General features: G+C 47.4%; 1 protein-coding gene across 1 annotated transcript in view; it reads left to right on the top strand.

The window, feature by feature from the left end:
- The first annotated feature begins 329 nt into the window (after positions 1–329).
- The window catches only part of ATP6V0D1 (ATPase H+ transporting V0 subunit d1), an 83,956-nt gene continuing 65,113 nt past the window's right edge, over positions 330–19,172 (top strand). The window contains exon 1 of the mRNA XM_065566771.1: positions 330–557. Coding sequence (XP_065422843.1) covers positions 428–557 — 130 coding nt within the window. The 5' untranslated portion in view covers positions 330–427. The remainder of the gene's footprint in view (positions 558–19,172) is intronic.

Raw genomic sequence — 19,172 nt, forward strand, 5'->3', positions numbered from 1 at the left:
GCCCCTCCCCCAGCCTGCCACTACCCCCAGCCTGCCAACAGCCCCCACCCCCTGGCAACAGCCCCACCCTGCACCCTGCGACTACCCCCACCCTGCCAACAGCCCCGCCCCCTAGCCAGCCACTACCCCACCCCCTGCCAACAGCCTGCCACTATCCCCAGCCTGCCAACAGCCCCGCCACTAGCCCCGCCCCCTGCCACCGATGGCTCCACCCCCCGGCCGAGCCCTCGCGGCCTCCTCGGCCAATGACTGTCCCCATTTCAGGGCCGGGCTCGCTGGGGGCGGCCCCGCGCGGTGCATGCCGGGATCTCTCCCCCCCGCCCCTCCCGTCCCTGTCACGTGAGCGCAGTGCGTGTCACGTGATTCGCAGCCACCGGGTTTCCCCCCCCCCAGTCGCCGGGAGCGAGCCGGGTCCGCGGCCGCCGCCATGTCGTGCTTCCCCGAGCTCTACTTCAACGTGGACAGCGGCTACCTGGAGGGGCTGGTGCGGGGCTTCAAGGCCGGCGTGCTGAGCCAGGGCGACTACGTGAACCTGGTGCAGTGCGAGAGCCTGGAGGGTGAGTCCCGGCCCGTTCCCGGCCTCGCCTCGGCCCCCGGGTCGCTGGGGCTGGGCGGCGGGGCCCCGGGGAAGGCCCCGGCGGGTGTGTGCGGGGGCGGCCGGGCAGCGGCCCGTGTGACAGAGCTGACAGCCCCGGGCTGTTACATAAGCCACCCCCCCGCCCCCCCCCCGGCTCTGCGGGCTCGCCTCCCCCCCCCCCCAGCTCCAGCGGAGACTCGGGCTCCGAGATGGGATCGGGGATCCGGCCTGGAAGGCCCGGGGCTCCTGGCCTTCACCCGCCAGCCGTGACTGGGGCAGGGAAGGTGGCGAAGGCCTTGCTCGTCACCCTTCTCCTCACCCAAGAGCAGGGGGGCATTCCCAGAAACGGAAAGGAGCAAATTTAGAACTCACCCAAGGAAATACTTGTGTGTGCAATGAACTGGAACGGGAATTCACTGCTATTAGCTATCGGAGACCAAAAGCTTAACAGCCCAGGGTATCTAGATGGCTAATACAACTCTGAGGTTTGGGGATTGATGTGAATCTGCATAGTTCAGGGCATGAGCCAACCTCTGGGGGCTTGTCTGCACGGGGAGGTTATTCTGGAATCGGGTCGTGTGAATTCAAAGCACTATAGCTATTCCAGAACTAGTGCACGGTAGTTTATTGCAGTCAGTTTCTTAAGTAGACAAGCCCTAACTGATAACCCACAGAAAGGTGGTTCTTCATTTCTATCCCACCGCTGCCTTTGGCTGGATGTTTGCACCCTCCTCTGAAGCAGTTAGTTTGGTCGCTCTTGGAGGCAGACTAATGGAGTAGATGGACCACTGGTTGGATCCAGTCTGGCAATTCCAGTGTTCGTGTGAAGTCCTAAAAGCTGGAAAGGCATTCTCTGAGTTGCTAGTGTGTACGGTTCCTTCTCATATTGACTTTCTTACTGTCTTGGGTGCTCTTTAGGCCTGGTCTCTCAAATATCTGTCTTCCACCATTTCACATGCCTCCATCCTGTTTCTCACTCCTAATCAGTGGGTGTTCTTCTCTATTTGCCTGATTTGAATAAGGTTAATATTAGAACTATTTAATGTAACCTTAGTTGTGATTTGCTTAGGTTTTAATGTGTTTTTAATTATGCATAATGATATATCTTCTTCTGAATTGCATTTAGTAACCTGAACGACCAGTAATGAGGGCTTTTGTATGTGAATTTACTAGCTTTTAAAAAGGAATCCTGAAAGTTAAAATCAGGCAAGTGTATGTTAAAAATGCTCTGAGTATGTGGAGTTTTATACAATACTAAGCATCTCATTTAACACACAAGCAGAGTGGTGGAGACACCAAAGCGAGAGTAGACCCCGAGTAGGCGAGCAAGACACCACCGGAGGAGGGCGCCTTGCGGAAGGACTTGAGCTAATTCCAGAACAGCTAGCAGGCAGTGTCGTGGTAGGGAGTCTGGCTCCGCTACACCCCTTTCTACACAGTCCTTTTCCTTTGTGAAGCTGGAAAGCATCTGGTCAGCTTCACTCTGCTTAGGGTGAAGCTGGGGAGGCTGACTCAGAAATGAAGAACGTGTGGGGAGAAGAGTGGGAGAGAGACACCTTTTGCAGCAGCCAGGAATGTTTGGAGTGAGTGGGAGAAGGTGGAGAGAGAATGCATCTCCCTGTATCAACCAGGGTGTTTGGGCAGTGAGTGGGGGGAAGTGTGCTGCAAAATTCAGACTCCAAGCGGCTGGAAGCTGATCAAAGAATCTGTATATTGGAACAGGGTCTAGGAGCAGCGCTCTGAAAGGAATCCCAGCAGCTTGGGAGGGTTGGCATCTTGCCTGGTTGATACCCTCTCTGGGGTCTGTGTGTGGGGGTGGGAGGTTGGTATCTCTTGTATTGCTCTTGGCTAGCAGACCTAGTTGAACTCTTACATCATGGGGGGCTTTAAAACGAGATTAGGTATCTTTCTAAAAGACCTGCCTTATTCCAGCTTCTGGGGGAAATTCTACAGCCTGTGTATCCAGGAAGTCAGATTAGATGATCCTAGTGGTTTCTTCTGGCCTTGGTGTCTGAAGTTGGGAAGGAAAAGCAGAAGAGAAAAGCTAGGATGGTGCAATAAGTGGGACTTTTTGAGTAGTATTTGTCAAATACATTATCTGGTTTCCCAGTGTCTGTTCGGTAATTCACATGATAAATGCTGCATTCAGCAGCTAGCTCTGGGAGATCATTTTCTGATGGATTTATTATGCAACAAATGTGGGAGAAACTTGTCAAATGTATGCAATAAATGTTTGTTTGTCCAGCCCATTAGTGAGATACTAAACCGTATCCAGATACATTATTGCACATTGCAGAGGACATGTCCTTGGGCAGGGTGTGCCAGCACAGGTATTTTTACTCTGGCTAGTAGACTAAGTCCTCAGGCTAATAAGGGTCAGGTCAGTTTTTTTTTTTTTTTTTTTTTTTTTCTCAAGACCTGTTCATAACATCATGATGCATCTCTTTGGCATGTTTTCTTTCTTCCTCTTGGTCAGTGGTTCCCAAACTGGGGTTCGTGAACCCCTGGGGGTTCGCAAAATGTTACAGGGGGTTCTCGGGAAAACATTCCCTAATGGTGGACAGAGCTGTCCCTAGGGACCCCGGACAGCACGGGACCAGCAGCCTGGAGCCCCTGGGCTTCCAAGAGCTAAGCAGATCAAAGCAACATATCTAGCATACTGAGGAGATTTAAACTTCAAGACTCCTTATAAGAAATGGAAAGGGAGGTGGATATTTTTTGCTGTTTTTAAAATTAAATAGGCAGGTAGTATTTTTAAAATTATTATGAAGAACAAGTTTAAGCTTTGTTGTAACATGTGTGGTTTGCCTGGACTGCTCAAGACCTGAATGCATATGTAGGAGGAACTCTTTGAGTTGGCTTCTTAAATACCTTCATGCTGTTTCAAATCTGATATGCCTTGATGAAACATAGGAGCCTTGTCTTATAACAGACTTATTCAAAGTGATACAAGCTGCGGAAGTGAGATCTTGGAAGAGTGTTGCCATTTTCATAATGTAATAAAATAATTAATTAATAATAGTGTGTAATAAGCATGTCATAAAAACAAATTTTATATTTCCAAGATCACTGCTTTTATAATTTATACTCAGGTAATGGAGAAATTCCCTGGAAATATTCATTTTTAGGAGGGGGTTCGCGAGACTTGACATTTTAGTGAAAGGGGTTCACAGGTTGTTAAAGTTTGGGAACCACTGCTCTAGGGGGTTCTCTGTGGCACCCATCACTGTACTGCCTCCAATGGGAGTATTTCTAGAGGGGTCCCACGGGGATCTGTATCTGGCCCAATTCAATTCTATATCCAATGATCTGCAAACTTTACTACTAATGATCTTGTTTTCTTCCCAGGCGACATAAAATTGGTGGAGTGGTAAATAATGAGAAGCCAGTTTAGTTTCATAGAGTTGAAGGCAGAAGAGACTATCAGATTATCCATTTTGACCTGCACACCCCACACAATCAACCTCACCCAGTGCCCCTGTGTTGAGCCCAATAACTTGGGTAGATGAAGGGATCTGAGTTGTCATGTGGCTAAGTTCTTGTCATAAGCAAAGGGCAGGAGAGACTGAGAGATCACCAAAGCCTGAGACCTCTACAGTGGCAGGGAACTGATGAGGTGAGAGATGCCCACGCAGTTCATGCTCCATGCTGCAGAAGAAGATGGGTGTGGGGGATGCACGGGCCTCACCAATCTGATTTAGAAGAAAATTTCTTCCCACCTCCAACTCCGGTGTTCAGGTTGACTCTGAGCAAGACTCACCAGACAGACATCTTTTCTTTCCACCTTAGAGCACCAGCCCACCCTGTCCAGCATCCCATCTCCAGCTGTGGCCAGCCCTGATGCTTCAGAGGAAGGCAGGAAAAAACCCAGAACACATCTGACTAATTGTGCTTTAGGGGAGGGAAGTTCCTTCTTAACCCCTGCAGGGAACTAGCTGAAGCCCTGAAACCTGATCCTGGATTACAGTCAGTGTCATAAGACCGAGCAGCAAGTGTTCAGGGCATTGCAGAATTTCTGTTCTCTCTGTGGCCTATGAAGGGAGAGGACGAATAGGGGGATTAATACAGATTCAGACTCCAAGGTCATAAGAGACCACCGTGGTCATCCAGTTCAAGGCCCCGCACACGCAGGTGGTAGGATTTCTTCCAGAAACTGGATTAAAGCTGGTCTTTTAGAAAGCTATCTAATCTCAGACTCCAGCTGATGGAGAGTCCACCACCTCCCTGGTAAACTGTTCCATGTTTAATTACCCTCCCCCCTAGGAAATTGCATCTTATTTCAAAGCTGAAACATTCCCCACTCTCCGGGGATCCCCCACTCTTTTTCCATGTGTCTGAGCCTGTACACAGTGATCAAATCTCCTCTCAGCCTTCCCTTTGATAAACTGAATAGATAGGGCCCTTCGTTTTCAGTTTTGATTTTATTTAATTTTTCTTGGGATTTTATCAGTGATTTTACCACAACAACAAAAACAGGTGAAAATCAGTGGGAAAAAAACTATTAATTTTTCTGGGCAAATATCAGGGTTTTTGTGTGTGTGTGTGTGTGTGTGGATGGAAAGATGGGGTGAAAAGTATTCAGTAGATTAATGCTTTGAATTCCGTTCATCAGTGTGGTTTGCTGCAGAACTAAAACAGAATTCAGAACACAATGCTGCCACTTCTGAGTTTAAGAAAACAGTCTCTCTAAATAAAACTTTTAATCTGAATAAAGAGTTTACTGGTGTAGACTTAGAACTATTATTCAATGTGAATATTTCTAGGCTAATTGGGTCACACCATTTGCAGCGCATACACTCAACTTCATCCTTTTCTCCTGTTTTTGTTTTTTTAGAACTTTCGAATACTTCCTTGTGTTCTGAAACGTATTCTGATACAGATTTTGTTTCCTTCCCATTTTAGTGTGTCAAATCTTTAAACCGTTATCTGCTAACAGCTTGAAATGTGTACATGGTGGGCGTGAGATTCATCAGTACGTTCAGATGCGCACGCACTTCAGAGCTTGCCTGTTTGTTTATTGTGTGTCTCTTCTAGACTAATACAGAGCCTGACTTCACCAGGCAGCTTTGCATAGACCCACAGACTAATGTATTATCGTAATACACCTATCTTATGCCATGTACTGTATTTTCCTAATAAAATAAGTTATTTTTTATATATTTGAATGATATAAAAGTAGGGTGACAATGGGGGGTGGGGGGAGGTGGGAGGAGAAGAGGGAAGAATACATTTATTGGTAAAAATCGGTTTAAACTGAAAACGAAGGGGCTTATGAACAGACAGCTTAAGGCTTGTTTTCCAGCCCCTGGGTCATTTGTGTGGCCTGTCTGAACTCGCTGCACACGCTTTTTGAAGTGCAGACACTAGAACTGGACACAGTACCCTATTGTCTTATCAGTGCGGTGTGTAGAGGCAAGTTCAGTTCCCTAATTCTGCTTTTATACATCGAATAATTGCATTAGCCATTTTTGCTACAGCATTGCACTGACCGCTCATGTTGAGGTGATGATCAGTGATGGTCCCCAAGTCCTTGAATCACCGCCTTCCAAGTCAGTCCCTATTCTGTAGGTATAACCTCTGCTCTTGGTTCCCAGAGGTCTTACCTTGCATTTGGTGGCATTAGAACACATTTTGATGCATTTAACTAGGCAATTCAGATCACTAACAGTAGAGTTACCATATTTTAAAAAATAAAAAAAGAGGACACTCCACGGCCCCCCCCAACTCCGCCCCTTCCCCAAAGTCCCTGCCCTAACTCCCCCTCCTCCCTCCCAGCCACGCGAAAAGGGCTGCCCGACTGCTACTGGCTTCACGGTTTGCCGGGCAGCCCCCAGACCCTGCGGCCCCGGCCGGCGCTTCCCCAGCGCAGCTGGAGCCCGGGAGGGGAAGTGCCCAGCCAGGGGCGCAGGGTCTGGAGGCTGCCCGGCAAACCATGAAGCCGGTAGCACTTGGGTTTCGGGCAGCCCCTATGCCTCCGGACCCTGCGCCCCCGGCTGGGCACGTCTCCTCCCGGGCTCCAGCTGCTCTGCTCCTCCCCTGACTCTTCGGCTCTGTTTAAGAGCCAAGCTGCCCGAGCCAGCGCTACCGGCTTCGGGCAGCCCCCGTGCCTCCGGACCCTGCGCCGCCGGAGCAGAGCAGCTGGAGCCCGGGAAGGGAAGTGCCCGGCCGGCAGCTCGGGGTCCGGAGGCATGGGGGCTGCCCGAAGCCGGTAGCACTGGCTCGGGCAGCTTGGCTCTTAAACAGAGCCGAAGTCTGAATCAGGGGAGGAGCAGAGCAGCTGCGGGAGAGGAAGTGCCCAGCCGATATTTTTCCCGGACATGTTCGGCTTTTTGGCAATTCCCCCCGGATGGGGGTTTGATTGCCGAAAAGCCGGACATGCCTGGGAAAAACCGGACGTATGGTAACCCTAACTAACAGTAGCCTGTCCTCATTATTTACTACCCCACCGATCCTTGTCATGTGCAAACCTTATTAGTAAAGATTTTATATTGTATAAATGATTATTTAAAATTTAACATTTTTATCAGCATTGAACAAAGAATCAATCCCTGGCAGACCTCGCTAGAAACAGTCAGTGAGCCAGTCTTTAGTCCTCCTAATGTGCCCTGTTAATTTGATGAAAGTATTATTTTTTTTTTTAATAAAAATGTTCTGTGGTACTAAGTCTAATTACTTACTTTTTCTCTGGCTACTGTAGTTGCCTTTATCAACTGGACTTGTAATCCTGCATCTCCCTCCCATCAAAAGCAGCCTATCGTCTGTGAAACTGGGCTGACTAGCCTAGGCGCTGACACCATGGGTGCTCCGGGGCTGGAGCACCCATGGGGAAAAATTAGTGGGTGCTCTGCACCCACCGGCAGCCAAGCATGAGATCAGACTAGATTCCAAGGCCAGAAGGGACCACTGTGATCATTTAGTCTGACGACCTGTACAACACAGACCAGAGAACTCCCCAAAATAATTCCCAGAGCAGATCTCTTAGAAAAACCTCCAACTTGATTTTAAAATGGTCAGGGATGAGAATCCACCGCAACCCTTGGTAAATTGTTCTGATGCTTAATTACTCCTTGTTAAAATATATTCCTTAATTCCTGAATGTGTCTACCTTCAACTTCTAGCTAATGGATTGTTAGGCCTTTCTCTGCTAGATTGAAGATCTCATTATTAAATACTTGTTCCACATGTAGATACTTATAAACTGCAATCAAGCCACCCTTAATGTTCTTTGTTAAGCCAAATAGATTCCAGGAACTCAATCACTACAAAGCAGGTTTTCTAATCCTGTAATCATTCTCATGGCTCTTCTTTGAACCCTCTACATTTATCAACCTCTTTCTTGAATTGTGGGCACCAGAACTGGACACCGCATTCCAGCAGTGCCTGATGTAGAGGTAAAATTTATCTCTCCACTCCTACTCGGCTTCCCCCCCTTTACGCATCCCGGGGTGGCATTTGCTCTTTTGGTCACAGCGTCACACTGGGAGCTCACGTTCAGCTGTTTATCTACCACCACCCCCACATCTTTTTCAGAGTCTCTGCTTCCCAGGATAGCTGCCCTCCTGTAAGTTTAGCCCACGTTCTTTGTTCCTAGATGGAAACGTTCACATTTAGCCATATTTAAACACAAGATGAGGTGATCATAATGGTGCCTTCTGGCTTTTACACCTGTGCATTATTGTGTTCCCATCATGTCCATTCCCTCCCCCATAAACAGTCCCAGCCTTTTCATTTCCTCTTCATGGGGGAGGTTTTCCAGGCTTGTAAAGGGGTTCACTCACCGCAGGAGTGCCGACTAATCTCCAAGTGGGGCATCTTTCACATTGGTGCCCCCGCCGACAGTTGCTCCTTGCTGCGCTGGTCTCTTGTAACCCGGCCCTCCAGACAGGTCACAATCTTAATGTCCACCCCTTTTGGGGTAATGAAATTCAGCAAATAATTCCAAGACCCATAGGTGCCGACTTCTGCACATGCCAGTAGGTGCTCTACCCTCATCTGCCCCGGCCCCATCCCGCTCCCATTCCAACCCCTTCCCCAAAGTCCCTGCCCCTCTTCCCCACCTCCTCCCCTGAGCGTGCCACGTTCCTGCTCTCTTCTCCCCCCCCACCCCCACCCCCGAGCTTGCTATGCCGCCAAACACCTGCTCGGCGGCAGCAAGCATTGGGAAGTAGGAAGAGCAGTAGGGATGTGGTGCGCTCAGGGGAGGAGGTGAGGTGAGGTGGGGCAGGGAGGGGACCTTGGCTGCCAGTGGGTGCAGAGCACCCACAAATATTTCCCCATGGGTGCTCCAGCCCCGGAGCACCCACGGAGTCGGTGCCTATGCCAAGACCTTGCGTCAGATCTCGAGCCCCTGACTCTGGGCTCATGCCACTTTGCCAGTGGCTGGTAGGGGAACCCAGGCCCCCCTCCTATGCAGGGTTCCAGCTCAGAGACCCTATAACCAGCAGCGAAGGTTGCACAGCTGAACCAAGTGTTAATGAGCACAGCGTGTGATTGAGCACACACTGACCCATCACTTTGAAGTTAACATTCGATTTCCTGTTTCAGAGTCGCAGCCGTGTTAGTCTGTATCTGCAAAAAGAACAGGAGTACTTGTGGCACCTTAGAGACTAACACATTGATTGGCACATAAGCTTTCGTGGGCTACAGCCCACTTCATCAGATGCATAGAATGGAACATACAGTAAGGATGTATATACACACACACATACAGAACATGAAAAGGCGGAAGTAGCCATACCAACTCTAAGAGGCTAATTAATTAAGATGAGCAATTATCAGCCGGAGGAAAAAAAACTTTTGTAGTGATAATCAAGATGGTCCATTTCAGACAGTTGACAAGAGGTGTGAGGATACTTAACATGGGGAAATAGATTCAATGTGTGTAATTACTCAGCCATTCCCAGTCTCTATTCAAGCCTAAGTTAATGGTATCTAGTTTGCATATTAATTCAAGTTCAGCAATTTCTCGTTGGAGTCTGGTTTTGAAGCTTTTCTGTTGCAAAATTGCCATCTTTAAGTCTGTTACTGAGTGACCAGGGAGATTGAAGTGTTCTCCTACTGGTTTTTGAATGTTATGATTCCTGATGTCAGATTTGTGTCCATTTATTCTTTTGCGTAGAGACTGTCCGGTTTGGCCGATGTACATGGCAGAGGGGCATTGCTGGCACATGATGGCATATATCACATTGGTAGATGTGCAGGTGAATGAGCCCCTGATGGCATGGCTGATGTGATTAGGTCCTATGATGGTGTCACTTGAATAGATATGTGGACAGAGTTGGCATCGGGCTTTGTTGCAAGGATAGGTTCCTGGGTTAGTGTTTTTGTTGTGTGGTTGCTGGTGAGTATTTGCTTCAGGTTCGGGGGTTGTCTGTAAGCGAGGACTGGTCTGTCTTTCAGGATAGGTTGTAGATCTTTGATGATGCGCTGGAGAGGTTTTAGTTGAGGGCTGAAGGTGACGGCTATTTCCTGTGCACACATTACATAAGGCAACTGCCGGTCATTCATTACAACAGGGAGAGAGAAGCTGAAGACAATATAGGTAATGTTATTAGTTTCATGCAGTGTCTCACATCTTTGATCTTAATGTTGTCTGAACACAGTTGCATACATAATATAAAGGCAATTAAGGCATGAAAGGGACTTGTCACCTACAAGCTAATTCGGTTACTTCTAACAGGACATAGGTAAACACCCACAATGGTTCGAGAGGGCTAGCCTAATTACCATTTCTTTGATATCCACACACAAGTGAATTGTCCTGATTATAATTGCAATGCCCCTTAAGTTGTTATGGGTCATACATAAGGCTATGATTTAGTCACGGGGGTCATGGCAGTCATGGATTCCGTGACTTTACCAACCTCCATGACTTCTAGGGCTTCAGGAGGAGGAGGCAGGACTGTGTTCCCCTGCCCTGCAACTGGGGCTGGCGGGAACCAGGACCCTGCAGCCTCAGCCCTGCGGCTTCTGCCAGGGGCTGTAGCTGGGGCCTATACCTCAGCACCGCAGCTTCCACTAGGACCATGTGCCCTAGCCCCGCAGTGTCCGGGGCTTGGCAGGGGCTGCAGCCGGGAGCGTGTGCCCTAGCCCCACGGTGTCCGGGGCTTGGCAGGGGCTGCAGCCGGGAGCGTGTGCCCTAGCCCCACGGTGTCTGGGGCTTGGCAGGGGCTGCAGCCGGGACCGTGTGCCCGAGCCCCGCAGTGTCTGGGGCTTGGCAGGGGCTGCAGCCAGGAGCATGTGCCCTAGCCCCGCAGTGTCTGGGGCTTGGCAGGGGCTGCAGCCGGGACTGTGTGCCTCCCCTTGCGGCTTCCCAGGGCTGTGTGCCCCCGCCCCGCTGCGGCTGGGGCTTGGCAGGGGCTGCAGTTGGGGCCGCATACTCCTGTCCTACAGCTGCAACCAGCTCTGGAGTGGGGGCTGTGTGGCCCCTGTGGCTGCGCCCCGCACTGCAGCCATGGAGGTGGGCTCGGCCTGTTAGTCCTCCCCATGGGACTCCATTCCTCCCCCCCTACCTAGCCCTGCCCCCCTCCGCTCCCCAGTTATTTCTAGTAAAGTAACAGACAGGTCAAGGGCTCTGAATTTTTGTTTATTGCCTGTGACCTGTTTGTGACTTTTACTAAAAATAACCGTGATAAAATCCGCCTTAGTCATACACAGGTTAGCTGGTTTGCCACCCCCTACCCTCTTTGCTTGGCCTCTGTACCTCTCTGCCCCAGGGCAGACATGCTGTAGCTAACTGCCTGCTGCTCAGATCATGTGGCCACCTCCAACATGTTCTGCTTTCCCCACTGGTTCTGCATCTTCACTTCCTAGGCTCTGTGCAGTGCTGGCTTTGCTTAGTGCACACGGCTCTCACTCCTGCCTGCACTGTGGTTCTGCCACCTCCCAATCGCCTTCTCCACGTGCAGTTTGTCACACTGACCCTTATGTCTGAAACCGCTTCCTGGGCACACCCTGTGCTCACTTATCCTTTTATTTCAACTCACGTGACCGGCTAACGCCTCTGATGCTTTTCCTTCTATTCTCCCTTAGTCTCTAAAACAGGTTCCTTACACTCATCTTAATTTAGCGACTCTCCTGGCTCTGCTCCCCTTTGTAATCCTGTAGCCTAGGCTGGGAACCTGCAGCAATTGCTTCCAGAGGAAAGCAGCCTCAGGAAAGTACTGGTGAATTTGTAGCTGTCTCTAGTGCAGTAAGTGTGGTGTCTCTTGAGGACAGTTTATCACACTCTGTTTCCTCTTCGCTCCAGCTCTCTGCTCATCCGAGACTGGAGGAGGGTCAGCACTGGTTGCCGTTCTGGGGAGGGGTCTGACTACAGGTTGGAACCGCTGCTCATAAACGAGGACATTTTAATTCCCCCTCCTCCTCTGCGCGATCGCAGGAAAAGATCTATTTGATTGTGCAGCTCCTCTCATGGCCAGTGCAGCATTGCATCCCTTTCATGAAAAAAGATAACTGGACACAAAGGGGAAGAGTGAGGGCACATAAGTAGGTCACTGTATGTACCTCTTCCATATGTGAATGGATATTATTGTACCCTTTCCTGAGGCATGAGTTAGTTTTTTCTCCAAGGGTGCTACAGTAGGTAGCTCTTTCTATGCTGAGTGGTTTAGTGTCTCTTTTCTCAATGTTGTGAGAGAGGCTGCAGCCGGTTTCTGGATGTTGATTGTGAGGCATCTCCTATCCCCAAAGTGCATGCACACCTGGTGAGCTTCCTGTATGCTCTCCTAGTTCCTGTGCAGCCTTCTACGGGTGTGCCGAATCAGAGAGCTGGAAATCCCTTGTATGCACCTCCAACGCTAGGGCTGTTACAAGACCTGCCTGTAATAAGCATGTCGGATCCATCATAGTCTGTTTATAACGTTGAGAATATTTTAGTAGAGCTAATAGTGCCTTTCGCATTTGGCCAGCTGTGGGGCTAGATTCTACGGTATCTGCTTCAATATTTTGGCAGTGGGTCAGGTTTTAAGTCCCAAATAAATAGTGCTTTTGGCCTTGTTTGGGGAATGCCTCCAGAACCTGATTCACCTTGCTGTTAGGTAATACTTCCCCATACTTGGCCTGCATTGTTCCTTCCTTATCCTAATCCCTGTGAATCACACACAATTCTTCTCTTCTTGGTGTTTACATCCAGCCTGTATTGTAGCCTTTTAGCCATCTGTCCCCACTTAGCTATTGCTCAGCCAAGCTCTTTAAATTGGAGTGGTGCCTCCCTCCATACTGACTAATCCTAGAATCATACAAGGGTAGGGCTGGCAGGACCTTGAAGTCCAGTTCAGACCCCTGCGCCGAGGCATGACAAGTAAACCTGGACCATCTTTAACTGGTGTGTGTTCAAACTGGTCTTAAAAACCTCCAATAATGGGGATTCCACAGCCTCCCTTAGCGATAGATATTAGGAAAAACTTTCTAATCTAAATCTCCCTTGCTGCAGATTAAGCACATTTTTGCTTCCTTCAGTGGAAATGGAGGAGAAATTGATCGTCGTCCTTTATAACAGCCCTTAACATCATTGACAATTATCAGGTTCCCCCTCAGTCCTCTTTTCTCAAGATGAAACATGCCCAGTTTTTTAATCTTTCCTCAGAGGTTAGGTTTTCTAACCCTTTTCTCGTTTTTGTTGCTCACCTCTGGACTCTCTCCAGTTTGTCCTGATCTTTCCTAAAGTGTGGTGCCCAGAATTGGACACACCACTCCAGCTGAGGCCTCATGAGTGTCAAGTAGAGTAGACACAAAAGGGAATTTTCCTAACACGCAATGCTCCTGTTAATCCACCCCAGAGGATTAGCCTTTTTCACAACTGCATCACATTGCTGACTCCTAGTCAATTTGTGACCCACTGTAACCCCCAATCCTTTTCGGCAGTACTACTGCCTATCTAGTTATTCCCCATTTTGTAGTTGTGCAAAATGTGTAGTTTGCTTTTTTCCCTTCCTAAGTGGTTTATTTTGTACTTTGTTCTTTCTTGAATTTATCTTGTTGATTTCAGACCGATTCTCACATTTGTCAAGATCATTTTGAATTCTAATCCTGCCCTCCAATTTCTTGCAGTCCTTCCTAGCTTGGTTTAGCCTGCAAATTTTATAAGCACACTCTCCACTCCCTTATCCAAGTTCTTAATGAAAATGCTGAATATACCAGACCCAGGTCTGACCCCTGCAGGATCCCACGGGGTACACCCTCCCAGAATAACAGCAAGGCATTGATAACGACTCCTTTAGTACAATCTTTCAACCTGTTGTACACCTGCCCCGTAGTAATTTCTTCTAGCCCACATTTCCTTAGTTTGCTTATGAGAATGTGATGTGGGACTGTCAAAAGCATGAATAAAATCAAAATATGTCTCATCTGCTGCTGTCCCCCCACATCCACTAGGCTAGTGACCCTGTCAAATTCCAGCTCTCTGGTTATCCAAGCACTACCTGGATATGATCTTCTTTCTACTGATCCCTCCATCCCTGGCTGCCTCTCTCCTCCTCCTCCTCTATGACTTTAATCCATTATTAGCCTTTGACTTCTACAAGGTATCCTACAAAAAGGGGAAACAGGGATGAATTGCTAAGGAGGAGTACAAAAGAATAATGTAAGCATGTAGGGACAAAATCAGAGTAAGGGAAAAATGTTATACCGAGCAAGGGACATAAGAGGTAATAAGAAGAGGCTCTATAAATACATTAGGAACAGGGTGGATTTGATTTAAATCACTAGTCAGGAAGACTCAATTGAATCATGGATTTCTACATAAAAGTGCATTCTTGTTGGTTGGTATAACCTTAATACATATTCTTCACAACTCAGATGTCGGTTTCATTTTTAGAAGGTACACCCTATACATTTTAAAAGTGATTTATTTGGAAAGCTTTTCAGATTAGTTTTACAGCTATATCAGAAATGAATGATAGTTTGGTTATTTCATTGACCAAAGGTAATTGAAGCAGGTATTTATGACGTCATTGGGAGGTGAACTATCTCCAATTCAACAGGTTAATCATTAATATTTGGAGGATTTTCTTGCCACGCTGTATTAGGTGGGGAACATCACCAGACAGACATTTAAATTGTTTTAGTTAACTAAAACAGGGGGGAGGGATAGCTCAGTGGTTTGAGCATTGGCCTGCTAAACCCAGGGTTGTGAGTTCAATCCTTGAGGGGGCCACTTGGGAATCTGGGGCAAAATCAGTACTTGGTCCTGCTAGTGAAGGCAGGGGGCTGGACTCGATGACCTTTCAAGGTCCCTTCCAGTTCTAGGAGATGGGATATCTCCATTATTTCTATTTTCTATTTCTATTTCTAAAACAACAATGTTCTGTATTCCAAATTTTCTTCAACAGCAAACATAATATTTTAACAAAACAAGCATATGCATTTTTGAATTTAGTTAAACATTCAAGTTTTTTTAAATCAGGTTTGTTTTTGTTAAACAATTTTAACTAAAATAGTTGATTTTAATTTTTTTTTTTTAATTTCATTTATGTCAGCCAGGTTAACATGAGAAACTTAAAATATTGGCTTCTGCAGCTAACTCAGTCATCTTCACCTTCCTTTTCCTGTTGGTTCATAATCTGGAAAAGAAAAACAAGCTTTCCTGCTTTTTCAGGTTCCAAACAATTTCTCAATTTGGAATGAATTAGCCCAAAGGAAGAAAATATTCTTTCTACGTTGGCAGAAGAAGCCACTGCTGTTAAAAGTGAGATTATCACGTCAACAGTCTCTGAATCCAAGTGCTTAAGTGACTTCCACCTGTTCACTGGTGTGACTTTCTTTTAAAACATCATCCGCAAACATTTCTTGAATGGTTCTTATTCATGAACTGGTAGGGTTACCATATTTAACAAATAAAAAAAGAGGACCCTCCACGGGGCCCTGGCCCCGCCCATTTCCCACCCCTGCCCTAACTCCGCTCCCTCCCACTCCCAGCCATGCAAAAAGGACTGCCCGAGCGCTATCGGCTTCACGGTTTGCCGGGCAGCCCCCAGACCCTGCGCCCCCAGCCGGCGCTTCCCCAGCCGGGGGCGCAGGGTCTGGAGGCTGCCCGCAAACCGTGAAGCCGGTAGCGCTTGGACTTCGGGCAGCACCTGTGCCTCCGGACCCTGCGCCCCCGGCCGGGCACTTCCCCTCCCGCACTCCGGCGGCACAGGGTCCGGAGGCATGGGGGCTGCCCAAAGCCCGTAGCGCTCGGCTCTTAAACAGAGTCGAAGAGTCAGGGGAGGAACAGAGCCGCCGCGGGAGGGGAAGTTCCCGGCCGGCATTTTCCCAGACATGTTCGACTTTTTGGCAGTTCCCCCCGGACGGGGGTTTGATTGCCGAAAAGCCAGACATGTCCGGGAAAAACCGGACATATGGTAACCCTACGAACTGGGTCTCTTTTATGGCCTGTTGCCATTATAGGTTTTCCCTTTTAGTGTTAGAATAGTATGGTAGATCTCAAATCAATGAAGACTACACTCAGAAAGACCTCGAGACTTCTGGAATATGCTGCTCAAACAGTTTGACTTTTGTTTCTACTGCCTGTCCCTCCCTTCTCACATTTATCTCCAGACTTCTTCTCCTTGTCCTGATCTATTCCGTCCCCAACAATCTTCTGTTCATTGAACTTTTTGAAACTTTGCACTTTTAGAGAGAGGTAAGGGATTGACTGTGTACACAAATTTGCAGAAGGACAATATGGTTGAAGTCTGTTATTTCTCACCTCTATATATTCTTTCTTTATTTAAAAACATGTTTGCAGTTAACAAGCATGTTATCTCTGGAGACACAAATCCACAGTTTGAGAACTGCAAAACTAAGCACCTCTGGTATCTTCTAGACCGAGCACTGAGTCCCATTGGGTAGATAGAAAGATTAACCTAAATAATCTATACAGAAGCCCCCGGATTCGCATAAAAATGGATCCCTAATCCATGAACTATTGGAACTCATTTACAAAACTTTTCTTAAACATGACATGAATATATTGTCTCGTACTATAGAATTAGAATTTATAATCCCTATTCCATGACGAGATACATTATAGCTCAAAGATACCTTAATTAAAACTATCTTTAGATAGGTTTTTTCCTCAAAAAGCATTTTATCAAAAAAATCCATTTTAAATAAAAAAATCCAATTTTTTTTTTTTTTTTTTTTTTTTTAACTCATGGATATTTTTATCCACTCTGATTAGAAACGAGAAAAGCAATGGACCTACACTTTCCTTTTGTTTATCAGGGAAAGAGAGCTAATAACAGATTACATCAAGATGGTTAGTGCCTGTTTTGCTTCAGTCTTTAATAAAGCTTAATGGTGACCAGATACTTAACACAATTAATATTAACCACAAGGGGGAAGGAACACAAGCTAAACCAGGGAAAGAATAGGTTAAAGAATATTTAGATAAGTTAGGCATATTAAAGTCATCAGGGCCTGATGAAATTCACCCTAGAGTAGAGTACTTAAGGAACTAGCAGAATCAATCTTGGAACCATTAGCGATGATCTTGAAGAACTCCTGGAGGATGGACAGGTAAGGTACTGGAGAAGGGTGAACATAGTACTAGCTTTAAAAAGGGGAACAGAGAGGACCTGGGGAATTGTAGACTATCAGCTAAACTTTAATACTCAAAGATACTAGAACAAATAATGAAACAATCTGTTTGTAAGCAGAGAGAGGATAATGGGGTAATAAATAATAGCCAGCATTGATTTGTCAGAAACAAAGTATAGTTATCAATGGTTTGCTGCCAAACTGGGCGGACATATCTGATGGGATTCTGCAATGGTCTGTCTTGGGTCTGGTGCTAGTCAAAAGTTTTTTATTAATGACTTGGAGTGGAACATATACTTATAACACTTGCAGATATCACCAAGTTGGGAGATGTTCCAAACACTTTGGAGGGTAAAAATAGAATTCAAAAGGACCTTGACAAACTGGAGAATTGGTCTGAAATCAGCAAGGTGAAATTCATAGAGACAAGTGCAAAGTTCTGCACTTTGGAAAGAAAAATGAATTGCAGAGATACAAACTGAGGAATAACTAGCTAGGCAGTGCCACATTTGTTGTACCTGGAGCCCTCTGACGTTCGACTCAATCACTTCATCAAAATTTCAGAACAGAACGTGCCGTCACAATGGCAAACAGGCTGCCCGAGCTGCGGGCTCCTTGGTGATGGCATTGTTCACTGCTCTTAGTAAGATGGAGAAAGGGGACTTACAGTTCCTGCTGCTCTGCCGCTGGGATTGCATGCTGTCCGTCTCAAATGCTGTGCCCTCTAGCATGTTCAGACGGGATGTGTGGTCTAATGATCCCATAGTGTTTCCCCAGCCTTCTAAAGGAGGCAACTGATTATTGTCTTCTCCTCCTGAGTATTCCCTGCCCAGGAAGCCTTCCCCACCTTTGATGCAAAAGCAAATGAAGGTTATTTTTACATCTTTAGATCTTATTTTTTCATCAAACTCCTGGGGCACACACTAGGAAAGCTTGTTACCATCCCCTGTTTTATTGTGTGGACAGGGGCTTGGCCATCGCTCTGAGAAGGGTTTTATTGGAACCCTCCAAGCTTAGAAAAGCATTCAAGTTTAAATACAGACCAGCGAGAGCCTGCTAGTAACTGCTCTTCCTATGTAGACTTGTGTGCCACGTGCAGGTGCACAGGGTTAATATCACTGCTCTCTGCCCTTCTCACCAGCAAAGTGTAAGTTCTTGTGTTCAACACAAGGTGGCGCCCATGTACTTCTTATCTGACTCTGCCCAGTTCTCCTCTGTGCTTGAACCAAGCATATTGGAGAGATGTTGTGTCCCTTTGGGGACCTTGTCCTAGATAAGGGCTCCTGACTCTGCTGTCAGCCTCTGTTTCGTCAGAGGATTCCCTTCAGGGGCTGCTAAAAGCGGCTGCTTACAGATTTTGCCTGGAGCAACAATGTACGGTGCTCCTTCGGCATGCCCGGTTTCTGCTGCTCTAGAACTGAAAACATTTGGCATGATTGCCTAGCACTGTCACTGAACTACTGGACTGCCTTCTGCTATGCTGCACTGAGCTTGCAGAGAAGGAATTTCTTCAGGGAGAACCCCAGAAATTCTCCAGGCCCCCTAGAAATCAGTTGTCAACAGAAAAATTGTGTTGCTTAGAGCTGCTCCTTTGGAGAGGTAAGGCACGCAGCGTAATCTGTGTTGCAACTTCAGTGATCTCGGATCCTAAAGCAGAGTGAAGAACATTTTATAAAACCAAGGCTATTGGGGAAATCTTATTTTAAGCCCCATTTCTCTGCTTATTCCATATGCAAAGACTTCCTCCCACAATTGCTTCTCACTCCTGCCTCTTCATTCCCTCATGTGTGAACAAGGGGTAAAGTTGCACGCAAAAATGTTGTTAGGGTTGCGGGGGCTCAACACTGCCTCATGCTCCTTGTGCCTATCCAGAGCTCAAATACTGCAAAGCCAGGGCCTTCCGAGCTAAGGTGACCCCTCCCTCACAGCCTTAATGCTGCCCCTGTGCTCCCTGTCCTGGGGAGTCCCTCAGGGACATAACAGTACCTTTACCCTCCCCCCCCTTGCCTCTGCCAGCCAGTAGCAGGTGTTGCCCAGAGCATGGCACGTGTCTGTGGGCTGTGTGATTAGGAGG

This window comes from Chrysemys picta, chromosome 14, assembly GCF_011386835.1.
Source record: "Chrysemys picta bellii isolate R12L10 chromosome 14, ASM1138683v2, whole genome shotgun sequence".
In the NCBI taxonomy this organism is placed as follows: domain Eukaryota; kingdom Metazoa; phylum Chordata; order Testudines; family Emydidae; genus Chrysemys; species Chrysemys picta.